The following is a 14822-nucleotide window of genomic DNA, read 5'->3' as shown; positions in this document are numbered from 1 at the left end:
AGTGAAGGCTCAGAAAGCTGTGTGCTCTGCATTTCACAGGAGTGTAACAGCAGCGTAGACGTACCGTTTGGGAAGGAGGGGCACGATGGACCCAAGTGCCATTTTTTCCAGCGGCACCAAGTGCCTCATAGACCTTCTGTGAAGCTGTGAGCCTTCAGAGTTCTCCTGTCTAAGGGCGAGTGTAAGGTGAAAGCAAAAGCCGCCCCAAAGCGCTGCTGCCTGAGGGAAGAGACCATCCTCAGCAGTAAACACAGGGCACCGAATCAGCAAACTCAGGCCCTCCTTAACGTTTTTATGAGACAGCTAGAGCACATTTGGGAAGCCCAGGAGTTCTCCATTCGCTTGAACCCGTCCGGGGAGCGCTCACCCGGCGCAGCCCGCTCTGTGCGGCATGGCACGGCTCACGGGTGGGCCCATCTCCTCACGCTCCCCGGTGCCGGTCTCCGCACACCAGCTGCCGTCACACAGAATGCCGTCCCTTCCTCACGCAAACTCCGCCTGGCCAACTCCCCCAGATCCCACACGGCCCCGCAGCTCCAGACCAGGGACGGAAGACCACCCCTGCCCGGTCCCCCACGGGCTCCGACCCGGCCGGACCCGCTCCCCCCGCCGCCGACCCGCGGTCCTTCCGGCCCGCCCCCGGGTATCCGGTCAGCCCCGCTCCGGGGCGGGCTGCGGCATAAAGGCCGCGATCGGCCCGCCGCCCCGTTTTCTATGCTGCGCTTCCTTCGCGGGGTGCGGCCTCTCTGTTCTCTCGGGCGGAGTTGCCTTCGTTCTTCAGCCCAGCGAGCGGAGGTACCCGGGGTGCTGCGGGAGGACGGTGCCGGGCTCCCGGGGGCTGGCGGTGTTCAGCGCCGGGAGGGGCGGCGAGCCGCTCTCTGCTGCTCCGAGCCGTCTGTGGGATGGCTTCTGGTGTTAGGCAGCGGGCGGGGGAGCCAGCGGGGTGAGGGGGGCCAGGACAGATGGGTGGGTCGGGGCAGCGCGGCATCTTCTTGGGAAGGCATTGAGTGCCCGAGTCCTTGTCTCGGCTCACGGCACCGCTGCGTGTGCGGGAGTTCGCTGCCCTCTGGATGCAGTGAGAGAATGCGTGCCTGCCGGCCTCTGCTCAGGTGGTTGTACCATCAGCTCCTTAAGCTTTCTCTATCAGAGGTGTATTGGAGCAACGTGCTGTAAAGGCAGCTTGTGAAAAAAAATTATGGAGGCTGATTTTTTTTATGCGTTCTGACAGTGATAGGATGGGGGAATGGCTTTTAATTACAAGATGGGAAACTTAGGTTAGATAGTAGGAAGAAATTCTTTACGCAGTAAGGCCCTGGCACAGCTGCTCAGAGAAGCTGTGGTGCCCCATCCCTGGAGCTACTCAAGGCCAGGTTGGATGGGGCCCTGGGCAGCTGAGCTGGTGGGGAGCAGCCCTGCCCATGGTAGGACTGGATGGACTTTAAGGTCCCTTCTGACTGAAGCTGCTCTGTGACAGCAGTCCCAGTTCTGTCCTTACAGCCCATGGACACTGGTAGTCTGTAGGGGCTGCTCAGCACCTGCACATACAAGTCTGTTTTGGAAACTTTCTGTGGCTTGAAAGCAATCTGACTGATAAGCTGTTGTGAAACCTCCTGAGACTTTGCTACTGCATAAAAGCCTTTTGTACTGATGTGGGGGGTGGATATTTAAAAACAACGTGTATCACCAGAATGACTGGTGGGGAGATGCAGGGACCTGCTTGTCCTATGTGTGCCAAAAGTATCTGTGGCTCATTCACCTGTAAATCCATTCCTGCTCATGTGTTCTTAGTTACTGTGACTGCTGTCAGATCAGCCCTGTGCTGTGAGTTGGCAGAACAGGGCTGTGGGTCAGGCACAGGCAGGCTATGGGAGGCACAGCAGTGGGAAGCGGTAAGCATCTCGGTGAGTGGTGTGGAGTTTGACAGCCCCTATGCCTAAACCAATTCCACTTCCCCGAGAGAAAACAGGTCCTCCTCTGAGCTCTGATGTGTCTCTGCCCTGTATATGTCTGATACCTGATTATGTTGCTTACTAAATTGCTGACACACTCAGAACTGGTTTTAGACCAAACAGTATATTATACTCGGAAGGCTGTTACCTCCCTTGTGTTTTCAGTAGGGATTAAGGACTCTGTTGCAGTTCTCTGTAACATTCATATCTGCTCTGGAGATAATAATCTCCTTTCGTGCACGTAAAGTATGTTACCTTCACCCTTCTTGGTTAACTTGGTAAAGTTAAACGCTGTAGCTGCATCTGTTTTCAAGACTTCCTACTTCTATTTTAGACACAGCAAAGAAATTGTAACAACAACAACAACAACAACAAAAAGTTGTTTTTGATACATGTGAAGTTTGGTAACATTTCTCCCATGTAATTCCACCTTGGCTTAGACCTGTGGTAGCTTAGTGAGTCTCCTGCAGGTGAAATCACTATTCCTATGAAAATATTGTGCTGTAAGAAATACCTAAATCAGTGTTACTACCTTTTCTGTGCTAGAACTTCTGTGTATACTTTGCACCATTTGAAAGGGAATTAGGAAGGGAAAATATTTACTGTATGACGTGTCCTTCCGAAAGAGGAACTTGTTTCCTGACCCACTTTGCTTTTTGACAACTGTTTTTCTGTTACCAGAATAGCTTTAAGATGTCCTAATGCTTGCACTGTAAAGCTTTCTGAACTGACTCGCTCTGATCTTGCAGTTGCCTGCTCATTCACAGGTATTGAGCTGTTTGCCATGTACCAAAACTTGATGCTTCTGACAAAATGTAAATTGAAATGTTACACTTTGTGAACCTTGCTCAGAGCTGCAGAGATATAAGTAACTTATCTTTATGCAAGTGTTATCTTTATACCAGTGTTAATGAAGATGTGATTGAATCAGGTGTGCAGTGCTAAAAGTTGAAGTGTAAGCACTGGTAAGCTGTGCCTTTAGCTCCAAAGGAAAATATTAATCTTTTAATAATTAACCATAATTAAGTAAAAGATAAAAACTGCCTTGACTAAGGGCATGCTTCTTGCAAGGCATTCATATGCTGGGGAATGGACTTAAGTACCTGTTCATGATTACTGCGATGAGTATGGGCTGTGTAGGTAAACACATAATTGTAATTCAAACCCGTGACCTCTTGCTTAATACAAAGAGGTGAGGTGAAGAAAGTCCTCTTTAGAATACATTCCTAAATGAATGCTCCAAGGAGAGCCTGCTTTTGCAGTTGAACTGAAATGATAGTACTAGTAATTGAAAAGCTAGCAGTGACAGCCAATAGCTTATTGAAGACTTATATCTACTGTATGTTGAAGCTTCCTATGGTGACAGTTTTTCAATGGAGTTGAGACTGTGCCACCTTCTGCACATAACTTCTTGACAGTATGGAGTGTCTACAAGCACAGCCATGGTCCTAAAAGAAAAATTCTTCCTGACCTAAAGTGGAAGATTGAGCACTGAAGTGCTCAAGCCATAAGTGTTGATTTGTAATTGCCACACATTTTGGCTTCAGATGTTGAAAGGGCAAACGTTGCCTTTCTTAAGGTGTCTATGCTCTATTGGAGTGGAGGTGGAAAGCCATGATGTGAGGGGTGGAGAATTTCCAAAGCAAGTATTTCTTCCCTCTCCCTTCTCTTGCATTTCTGGAGGAGAACAGGAACACCCTCGAGACAATATAGAAACAGAGTAGGTGAGTCAGACATGCAGATGTAAGCCCATGTACTCTCTAGGCTGCTTCTGAGTTCAAAATACTTAGAATAAACTGGAAAATGCTTTTCTGTTTGAAAATGCTAACGTTTGTATTCTCTTCAATCAGATATCAGAAAAAATAGCCTCAAGATGAACTTCTTCCTGGAGCTGCTCAAAGTCATTGGACTTACAACATATTACATGCTGGAATCACTAGTGTTTTTGTTTGTGCCTAAACGTAAGAAGAATGTGAGTGGTGAAATAGTATTAATAACGGGAGCAGGAAGTGGAATTGGAAGACTCTTATCCTTAAAATTTGCCAAACTTGGAGCCACGCTGGTTCTTTGGGACATTAATCAAGATGGACTCAAGGAGACGCTTAGACTGGCTGAAGAAAATGGAGCAGTAAGAATACATTCCTACATCTGTGACTGCAGCAAAAGGCAGGAAGTCTACAGAGTAGCAGATCAGGTAAAGTATCTCACCCGTGGCTTTGACACAATTCCGAGGGGTTGGTGATGTATGATACGCTTCAGCCACGTCAGGTCAAGAAAAGATTTCATTTGATTTATTGAGTATACTACCTGTTTTAAGAATCTGATTTTTAGAGTTGACTTTTGTACCTTTGTCTTTTAAAAATAAAAAGAGCTGGTTCTCTTTCAATGACAAATTTCAGCTGAGTGGCTTCACGTTTGCGCAGCACTTGCTGGTGAGGTACACAAAGACAGCTTGCTGAAATTGAAGCAGTGTTTCAAATTCTGGAAACATTTTGCAAAAAGGAAACCCTGAAGATTGTACCTTGTGAAAAGAATTACTGACTTGAGGTCAATTTAGACTAGTTCCCTGGCTGTAAATTGACTTTTGCAAGCACACATGATCAGAATTAATAAATATAACTTGAAGGCTTCTTTCTAAAGTGCTTTGTAAATAAGGCATGTGCTTAGATATCTTGGGCAGGACTAGTAGAAATGCCAAAAGCTAAAACTGCCTAACAGTTTCCATTGTAACAACCTGCTCTCATTTGCTTAAGATGTTGCTAAACTTAAGTGTTGGACTAGAAAATTTCCACAGTCAATGTTTGCTTGAGGATGAATTCTTAACAAAAACAAACAAAAAGTTCAGCTGCCTTCAGGAACATGTGTTGGCTGAAGTAACACACCTATTTTCTCCTGTTTAAGAAGCTCTAACCTTCTGTGTTTTTTCTATCTGTGGAAATGACTGTAGAACAAACTCTGAGTGAAGCCTGCATGTGGCTTGGAGCTTGTCAGAGGCTAATGTGGTTCTTCTTGGCTTGTGGTAATGCCAGCTGCCCTTAGTATCACTAGCAGTCCCTTCTGTGTTGGCTGTGTTGCACACCTTCCATCTCTGTGGCTGCACATTTTACCACGTGCCTGTAACTCAGTTTCTAGCTGAATGGGGGGAGACGGGGGAAGTACTGTGGTGTGAAGGGCATTGAAATGAGGAAGATGGGACCCAACCTTCAGTTTTAAGGGCCTGAGGGCTGACACTTCAGTACCGTGGAGAAAAGCAGCAGAAGAACCTTTCTGGACAAGCTTAGAGGATGTGGCTATGTGTGTAGTATAGATTAAGGATAATGACAGTGGGGAGATGGGAGCAAGGAGGTGGTAAAGGGGGTCTTGTAACCACACTGTGAAGGATCCCTCACTTTACAGTATTATGTCAGAAGTTCACTAACAGCTGAACCACAGAGAAGAAAACAGACTGTCACTACTGTTATTTTAGATATAGCATGTCCTCCTGGCAGCTGATGCAGAACCACACTGCAAGTGTTCTTATTAGCAGCAAGACCTTAGTATTAATGGGTGCTTGATGCTGCTGTTTATTTAGTACTGTGTAGTAGATCCTAGCTCAGTGTGCTGCCTCAGTCTCTGCAACATGAGGCAGAACTGTTCCAGGGTTTCTTTTTTTCTCCTGCGGTTCAGCTACACACACAGTAACTCAGAGTGGTGCAAGAAGAACTAACAAGTGAACTAAATTCACGCAGGCAGTATGGAGCGCTGTTTTGCACGGTGTAGTTTCTGTAATCTCAAAGTCAAAATGAAATGCAGGTGATCCCTAACTATATGCTTTGGGTACTTCATCAGCCACACAGAAGTCAAAAAACATTTCATTAGGAAGAAAAACAAAAAGTGCTGGGTGTGTGGTGTCCTTATGGATTTCCTGTACCAACAGTACAAAGGCAGCTTTTGGCTGCTGAGAGCTATGGCTTAAGATGTGTTCAAAGTGTCCCTGTTGCACCACCACCCCCAAAAGGAATGTGGCCTTCTCTGACTTAACTCCCTTACTTAGCATTTAGCTTAACGTTAGGCATTTGGGGCTTTGAAAGAGGGAAGTAGCTTTTATGGGTTTTTGATCTCCTATTTGGGAGGAAACAGCCTTTTCCTCCTTATCAGGTTATGAACTGCATATGGGCTCACACTTGCTTCAAGATCCTCTTGCATGTTACTGCTTTGCTTTGCTCTATTTTGGTTTCTGCTGTTACTGATTGTTTGTCAACATGACAGTTTGCAGACAGTTCCTACTTTTGTATGAACCTTCTTTACTTTTTCTCCCCTGCACAGCAGAAGTGTATTTCTCAGTGATATTTTCTGCTGCCAAATACACATCCAGTGCCACCTTTCCCACCTTGTAGGAAGTTAAGGGAAATGGTCTTTGTCCACGGAAAGCAGGCACTTTGGGATGCTCTCTGTGATTCAAGGAACTACAGCCTAACCTCTATATATAAAGTTATAAATGAAATGAAATGCAACAACAAACAGGAAACAGTGCTTATGCTTGAAAAAGATGCTTAACCAGGTCAACTGTTTGCATAATGCTCTGCTTACCTAGCTCTAAAACAAACACCTGGAGTATCCTTTCCTGCTCTGCATAATGGAGAGGCTTATAATTCTGGAAAGATGACATTCCCTGCCCCATTAGGATACTCAGTAAAGGTGTTCTGTTCTGAGAGCAGAATGTGGAAGCCTGGTCTGAGTGTCTTGGCTCTCTGTCTTACATAGGATAGTTGTGTGTTAGCAAGGAGCTGCCATATCTAGTTAGCAGGGATGCAGCGTGATCAGGGGTATTGTACAGCTGAAGTGTATGGGTTGCACCATGGCACTCAAGTCTGCTTTGAATGCTATCCAAAGTGCAACTGTATTTTGGAAAGTTTGGTAGAGGCAGCTGCCTTAAATGTGAGTAAAGGAAGATGTTGCTTAGGTTTTTACCCCTACTTAGAAATGGAATGATCGAGGCTCTGTTCTTATGCTTGCTTCCTTCTTCTTGCTGCCTTCTCACAGTATTTTCATCTTCACCTTATGGGGAATGCCCCAGGTACCACCTTATGAACACTGCATCCCCCAGCTCTGTCCATGCTTGTGCACGTAAAAGCAGCATGACTGTTCATTCAGGTATTTATTTGCCCCAAAGGGTAGGCCTGGGGAGTGGCTCTGTGCCTCCAGGTTTGCAAAGATCATCTGATGTGAGGCAGTGCTACTGCATCAATTGCCAATGATTCCAGGTCTCTCTGAGTTCCTGCAGCTGTTAACTTGTGATGGGGCTGTGTGCTCCTGTTAGTGACTGGACCAACTTGTCCGAGGCTGCATGCAGAGATCACATGGCACTGCTTCATAGATACTTGAATTGTTACCTGATGACTCTCTGGGAGGGGTATGACTGAGGTAGATGGGGGGCTTTGGCTTACAGAGTGAAATAAAAGCTATTCCATACAATCCTACCGAGGCAGATTCCCATTTTTTTTAACCCATACCTTTTAACAAACATGGAGAATATTGGAATAAGTTCAGAGACAATGAGGAAGTTAAGGGGATAAGCATTAGGTTCAAACCCTTACTCTTACACAAGCTGTTCTGTGTGGTCTCCCCGCGCTCTGTACAGTTGATGTCCTATGCTACGCAAATACAGCTCTTTGAGAAATGAGTTTCCTATGATCTGGAACAAGATGGCCAAGGGGCATAAGAAGAAGGTGCTTTCCCTAAGCTACTCGCCGGCAGTGTTTAAGCACTTGATCTGGAAGCTACAAATTAAACAAAAATAGGGAACTTGTCTCCTGTTTCCTGGATAGCAGAGATGAATGAACTATGCTTGAAATACTGCGCTAAACATTTTAATTCTCCTTCTATGAAAACTGGTACAAAATCTCGATGGTATCAGCTGGCCTGTAGCTGTACTGTCAGATTAGTCTATTCTCATTCTGGAGCTAAAATGAGAGCTACGCTTCCACTTACTGAGCTAAATTATTTTTTAGCCAACTGATTTTCTGGAACCATTTCAAAAGGTTTCTGGCTCAGTGTTACAATCAAAGCAAATATACCAGAAACAAACTGCTTGTCGTGTGCTGCCCCAGAAGGCTCCTGAGGTTTTTGCATTCTGTGGCAGCATATGTTTTTCACTCGCCCACCTAAACTGTAGATACACAAATTTAAAAATAATAATAATAATAAAATAAAAGCCTTCATTTGGTAAGAGAAAAACTGCTAAATTCCTGATCTATGAAGTTGCTTGAAGCAGTCAAGATATATGAATAAGGGAGAAGGTTGTAACATGGAAAATAATTTTATAAGCTGTCTTTCTCACTGCTTATGCACATGTGGGATATTTCTAATGAAAAGTGATTGTTTGCCCATTCTAACCCTGATGTGCTGAGAACTTTGCTCTTCAGGAAGGGTGCAGGGAGGTTTGGTTTAACAGGAAAGCTCTTGTGGCATACAAGTGGAGGTACTGCTAGTGGAGAAGCTGCACTGTAATACATACAAGTGCATAACAGTGGCAGTCAGAAGAAACGGAACCTGTGGAAAACAGCACAAAGAGTCTTGAAATATCTGAAATACCACAGTGCTATTAAGTAGCTGCTGTCCTGTGCAATGGTGGAGATAAATTCCTGGATTGTTTGGACACAGGCAGCTTATGTTACCAGCACGTAACCTCCTTTTCCTTCTCTTCATTAGAAGACCAGTGGTGGTGTGAAAGCTAGCTTCAGTTCTGAAGCTGTATGGCAGCACTGCTTCTGTATACAAGTAACTGGAATAAATAAGAGGATTTGAGTATAGAGCAAAGAACAAGTGAAAGTTTAGCTATTATGGCCCTCATGTAGATTTTGGCGTACCTGATCCTCTTTACTTGGTGTGAGGATTTATATATTGTGCCTTGCAGCGTGGCATACAAATGGTCCTAAATACAGACTCACAGAATGGCCTGGGTTGAAAAGGACTACAATGATCATTGAATTTCAACCCACCCCCCCTACTATGTGCAGGGTCACCAACCACTAGACCAAGCTGCCTAGAGCCACATCCAGCCTGGCCTTGAATGCCTCCAGGGATGGGGAATCCCATTACCCATTTATTATTATAGAATTACCCATTGGTTTTGAGATGGGTTTAATGTAGGAAAGTACTTATTAGTAAAGGTCTCTACAGTAGGGATTTATCTGGAACAGTCATAGTGAGCACCATAGTTCTCTGAAAGCAGACACCTACCTGGAGCCATGAGCTGCTGGGCTCCAAAGTCCGGGGGTGAGCTCAGGCCTAAATAGGCATCAAGTGGGAAAGTGCAAGAACCCATAGTATCTGTATCTGTAACAAGCACAATACATTCCACTTGGCTGAGATGTGTGACACTTCTATTTCTTATATTCTTACATATAAAATTTGGAAAGCATGTTTTATAGTTATTGCATAATAATCTCAAGACATTTTGTTGTAGGTTAAAAAAGAAGTTGGTGATGTCAGCATCCTGGTCAACAATGCTGGTATTGTAACTGGAAGGAGCTTTATTGAATCTCCAGATTCACTTGTGGAAAAAACTATGGAAGTGAACACAATGGCACACTTTTGGGTAATGCTGTACTTGTATATATAGAGAGAAACATCCTTCTAACATGTTTTCAGTATTAATTTTGCTATTTGGAATTGAGTAAGATGTGCAGAAGTTGAGTCAGAAATGATACAAGAAATTATTTTCCATGCCTTGGAGCATGTGAAATAAAACAGGGTGAAGAATGGATCCTTTAGGAACTTCTAGGTAGGTAAATGGGAGCACAACTGCTTAGCGTTTAGAAATGCTTTTAAGAACTGAAGTTTGTCATTCTGCTAAATTCTTAAGCTAGTTGGATACTATATCCCTCAACAGTCATTGATGTGAAACAGCTCCAGCCTAGAAGTTGCTGGAAGAAGTGTTGAATTCTGTTATTGTTCTAGTTACCTTGTGGTTATGATAGTTATAGTAAGGAATACCACGTGTCCAGGCAACGTTCTTATACTAAGTAAGTGGGGCTTTTGTCCAAAATGAGTAACTTAATGTGCTTTTCCTCCTTTCAGGGAAGAAGGGCCATCTATGCTATGTTCTTACCATAAAGAATTGTAAATGAGATATTAAAGCATGCTTCAGTTTCTTCATAAACAACAAATTCCTATTTTTTTTCCTCTCTTGTATAATAGTTGGGGAGTTCTCACTAGAAATGCAGGCAGAATTTCTCAACAAATAACACCTTAGGAATATAATAGCAAGTACTTCACTTAGTGAAATGTTTCATTGCAACTCTGACTTACATTGCAGACTTATAAAGCCTTCCTTCCAGCAATGATAGCCTCCAACCATGGACACTTGGTTAGCATTGCAAGTTCAGCAGGACTGATTGGAGTCAATCGTCTTGCAGGTAGGGTATTAAAGCTGATGTTTGTTTAGTTAAACCAATTAGTTTGATTTAAACTCAGCCATCTACACTCATGCAAAAAAAATCCTAACTTTGAGTCTCTGGGTTGTTGTATATAAGTAAAGCAAATGGTGATACTTTTAAACCAGCTGACCTTAAATAGACATTTTGGTTAAAAAGTTTTCCAGATGCTCAGCAGTGCTGTGAAACAGGCTTTTCTGGCAAGGCAGTAAGAGGATCCAGGAGCTTCATATGGAACTTTGGAAGCTGACAACTTCTGTGTTATTAAAGTTGACCTACAGGCATTTGGTGGCTTAGAGGCAACTTTGTTTGCAAATATATTCTCAAGCCATGTGCAGCATCCTGTACGGACTTCCCTAACTCAAACTGTTGCTAAAATCCTGTGTGGTACGGTGGTAGATACACAATATCTTATTTTGCTTTCTTTTTGCCATTCATTCCGGAGAACCCACTCAGTGTTGAGATTAGAGCAAACTCAGAAGGAATTCCTGCAAAGTGCATGCAAACGAGGAGGAGAAAAATAAGTGGTGTAACAGTAAAGGAAATCTAGCTTCAAGATAGTAATAAGGAAAACAAATTGAATTGCAAGCTGAAAACACTTTAGAGAGTCTTGAAATCCTAACTTTGAGGCTTAAGAAACTAATACATGGATTCAATAAAATTATCTTTTCATGCCAGTCCTTATCATCTGCTGTTAGTAGATTAGCGACCAGGAAGGTTATAGCAGAGATGTGATGAGAAACCTTCTGGCTGCCAGGGTACACCAACAGCTAATTTAGAAGAGGGAAAGTAAAAGAATGAGTCACATCAAAAGCAGGTTTTATTAGTAGCCTATGAAACTGCTTCTTATTCTGTTGTAAAGTGTTTTATTACAGGACAGTAATTTCCTGGGGGTAGTGCGTGTATATCGTATCTATACCATTCTGTAGTGCTGCTGCTTGTTTCCTAAAGCATAGTGTTGTCCCTGTTCTCTGTCAAAAACTGGGACTCACTTTTTTAGTAAGGTTTAATAAATTAAAATGTTTAACTGCAATTACTGTTGTATTTGTTTTACAGATTACTGTGCCAGTAAGTTTGCAGCTGTTGGTTTTGCAGAGTCAATGAGTTCAGAGATGAGAGCTCAGGGAAAGACTGGTGTCAAAACCACAACTGTGTGTCCTTACTTCATAAATACAGGGATGTTCAATGGCTGCAGTACCAAGTGAGTAACCTTCTGTGATGTTATGCATTTTGAATGTGTGGTCTTGTTTCTTTTATGACATTTACAAGCTAGATTTTGCCCTGCTTGCATTACGTTTTAGGGCCTCGCATGGATGATATGCTAACCAGTGTCTAGGCAATGTACATGGCAAAGCCTTCAGTACTTTAGTATTCCTTTAAGCTGAAACATGAAATGCAATTGATGTCCTTTCCCCTGTTCCATTCCTCTGTGGAAGTCAAATGTTCCAGTTGTCCTGTCTGGTTTCCTTCATTCACATCCTGAGGTCACTGGCATAGCTTTGCCCAGTGCACTTCTATAATTACAAAATTGAGGAGCAGAATAAAAGCCTAGTGTGTCTTAATACATGGATCTCTCTTGTGAGGGATCACACAAAGGAAAAATAACAACCCTTTTCTCTCTTTAGGCTAACATAACAAAGGTTTGCTGGTTCATATGATTTAATTATCTGCAAATTTTTCTTTTAATTATCTGCAAAAATTGATACCTTCTTGAAATGTGAAATGTGAATCTAAACAAATGTGTATTAAAATAAACATCTTCCCTTCTAGGTGGTCGCTTCTGCTCCCCATTTTAGAGCCAGAGTATGTGGCTGAAAAGATAATGACTGCTATTCGACGAGACGAACCCATTTTATTACTACCGCGAAGTTTGTATTTCTTCTTTGCTTTGAAAAAGTAAGCTGTGTTCTTCCTTCTTTACCTCGCTCTTTTTTCTGCCTAAGATGACAATTTTTGACTAAAAATGCAAACTAGACTACTCCTGTACAAGATGAATGCTCATTCAGTTTTCCACATTTCTGGAGTTTCTTAGTTCCTAGGGGTTGGTTCTACCTTCGGGCCACAAAACAATGTCAGAAATGTGTGACTGGCTTGCTGCCTCTGCTGGGGTGCAGTGTTACTGTGGGCTGTAGAAACTAAGCCTGCTCCTCAGGAAATGCACCGCTGGAATCTTTGCCCCAGCATTAGGGCACGTCTGGCTCTTGCAAGCCAGGCCGGTGAACTGCTCTCAGGTAACAACTAAGGCAGCAAAATGAGTGTAACCAGTATTTTGTGAGCGCTGGTGGAACTATATAAGAGATCATAATTTCTTTGCAAGTATTAGCGATGTGAAATGATTTCTGTCTGAGATCTGTTTCTTCTGCCTTGCAGTATCCTACCAGTGAAAGTAGGCCTTCTCCTTGCGGACTTCGTTGGAGCCCCCCATTTCATGGATAGCTTCAAAGGTCGTGCGAAGAAGGACTGAAAATTGCACGAACTCAGCAACTGAAAAGCAGACCTTGTTAAAGGTGGTGATGGGAAAGGTCTGCTTCTCTAGCAGCTATGAAGTTAAGGTGCCTCACTTCTACTTAATAACATTTTTAAGGAAATCAATTTTTAATTAGATATTAATCAACAGCTTTTACATGAGCTTTTTTTTTTTTTTATCCACAAACTGTTTTCTTTTCCCCTCATTATGGGAGTAGGAAAATTGAAATGCTTTCCTTTGGTAATATCGGATATAATGCCTTAAATATCATTCTGCTTCACAAACCCATAATTAGCAGTTTGGGGGGAGATGATCTCAGGACTCACAGGTGTGACTATGGATGTCTCGGGGAACAAAAGAATGTAAATGACATTTGTGCTGCTAATTGACTTACTATCTAATTTATTTTAAAAGCTACTACTATGCCTGCAACTTTGCAATGGAATCTTTATATCTTATGAGTGCAATATTTTAGGAACAATTTTAGCTTTTCATCTCCTACGCAGAGTTTGTAGTTACAAAGCATACTACTACCAGTCGAGATGGGCTGTCAAACATCTTGCCAAGTAAGACAACAGAAATACCTTTGCTACTAAAACCAAAGGTATTACATGGTGTAACTGGGGCTTCTTCTGGGACTGTTTCAGAAAGGAATGATGCTGTGTGAATAGTGAAATAGGATCACTAGAACTATAGCTTGAGTAACAGCACAATGTTTTGCTCCTGAATTGGGGAGCAGGCTGTCTTCCATCTACAGAGACTTGTTTTATTTGCCTTTACTCTTAGGACTATCCTCAGGTATGCTGAGGAGGCTTTGTCCTTTTTGACAGTGACCACTTAGAGCCCCCCTCCTCCCACCTGACTTTCATTAAACCCAAAACAAGAAAAAGGAAGATTATATATTATTGCTATTTATATATATATGCTGGTTAAACCAGTCTCATGTCACAGTGCTCCACTGGCAATTGGCAATGCCTACAAACTAAGACTATAACATGCTTTAGCATGAAATTAACTGCAGACAGCATGGACAAAAGGGTGACCGGGGGTTGGACTCAAGGATCTCTAGAGGTACCTTCCAACCCCTACAAGTCTGTGATTCTGTGCTTCAAAATAAATAAAATAAAATTGTTTTTCCACGATGGCCTAGAAACTATCATCATTGTCCTTGCCTATGCATTTAATGATGTTTTTACTGATTGAGAAGACTTTACATTGAACTATTTTGCTAATGATGAGCAAGAAACACTGGGTCCAACAGGAATGTTAGAAGTAGCTTTACAGTTGCAATGGATTTCTGAGAAGTAGAATTCAGGCTGATGAACAAAAAATTTGTCTCAGCCATTCCCTCAGATCTGCAGTTGTTCTGTTTCAAAAATTCTGCTTGCTTTGCAGCACAGCTCAGGAAGTTGAAGTTATTAATTAGAAAATATATGCCTATAAATTCTATCATGTGTACATAGCACTGTTTGCTAGTAATAAAGCCAATCACTAATTTAACTGTGTGGTGTATGTGTGTCTTGCAGGCTCCTCACCTCCTCATCTTAACAGGGCCCATTTTCCCTCTTAATGTGGAGGATCTTTCCTAGCAATGTGCTGGAGCAGTACATCTCCATAAGGATTTTACAGAATCACTGAGTTAGAAAGGTAGCTATACTCAGAGCAGGGTCAGTGAGTTGCTCAGTACTGCCTCCATACTCCAATAGGCTCTACAACCACTGTGGGCCGGCCTGTTCCAGTGTGTGTGACTACACACAGTTTAAAAAACCAAAAATGCTGATGTGGAATGTGTGTGGGTTTTTTTCTCCAGTTTGTGTCCGTTGCCTCTTGTCATTTCACTGGATGCCATTGAGAAAAGTCTGGTATAGCTATTTAGAAATTCTGAAGGGAAGAGCCATCTGGAGTGAAGCTGAGGCAGTAGTAAAAATTGTATTGATCATGTAAGCAAGATTCGTGTCCAGAAACGGAAACTACTTCAGCTGCATGACA

The 14822-nt window shown here is 42.8% G+C and overlaps 2 protein-coding genes across 10 annotated transcripts in view; one reads left to right on the top strand and one right to left on the bottom strand.

The window, feature by feature from the left end:
* The first annotated feature begins 653 nt into the window (after positions 1-653).
* On the top strand, positions 654-14333 carry SDR16C5 (short chain dehydrogenase/reductase family 16C, member 5). 3 transcript variants are annotated; one of them, NM_001031022.2, is made up of 7 exons: positions 654-795; positions 3800-4143; positions 9397-9528; positions 10249-10348; positions 11423-11567; positions 12137-12262; positions 12737-14333. In NM_001031022.2, exons 2-7 carry the CDS (start codon positions 3823-3825, stop codon positions 12828-12830), a joined length of 918 nt encoding a protein of 305 aa, NP_001026193.2. In that variant the 5' UTR covers positions 654-795; positions 3800-3822; the 3' UTR covers positions 12831-14333. The 3 variants fall into 3 exon arrangements, with proteins under 3 accessions (NP_001026193.2, XP_040541367.1, XP_046781401.1); XM_040685433.1 differs by lacking the exon at positions 654-795 and adding an exon at positions 2636-2716; XM_046925445.1 differs by lacking the exon at positions 654-795 and adding an exon at positions 3629-3673.
* Positions 3886-14822, bottom strand: part of CHCHD7 (coiled-coil-helix-coiled-coil-helix domain containing 7) — a 32654-nt gene continuing 21717 nt past the window's right edge. For 4 of the 7 annotated variants that reach the window (XM_046938088.1, XM_046938090.1, XM_046938087.1 and 1 more), the window contains 2 exons: positions 9171-9266; positions 3886-8712 (listed from right to left, as the gene is read on the bottom strand). The gene's annotated coding sequence lies outside the window, so the exon portion shown is untranslated. Of the gene's footprint in view, positions 8713-9170; positions 9267-9296; positions 10855-14822 lie in introns of those variants that run through there. The other 3 variants (XM_040695983.2, XM_046938089.1, XM_040695987.2) reach the window with 2 other exon arrangements.

This window comes from Gallus gallus, chromosome 2, assembly GCF_016699485.2.
Source record: "Gallus gallus isolate bGalGal1 chromosome 2, bGalGal1.mat.broiler.GRCg7b, whole genome shotgun sequence".
NCBI lineage: Eukaryota > Metazoa > Chordata > Aves > Galliformes > Phasianidae > Gallus > Gallus gallus.
The sequence above is the reverse complement of the archived record's forward strand: the minus strand, read 5'-3'. Positions and strand labels throughout refer to the sequence as shown.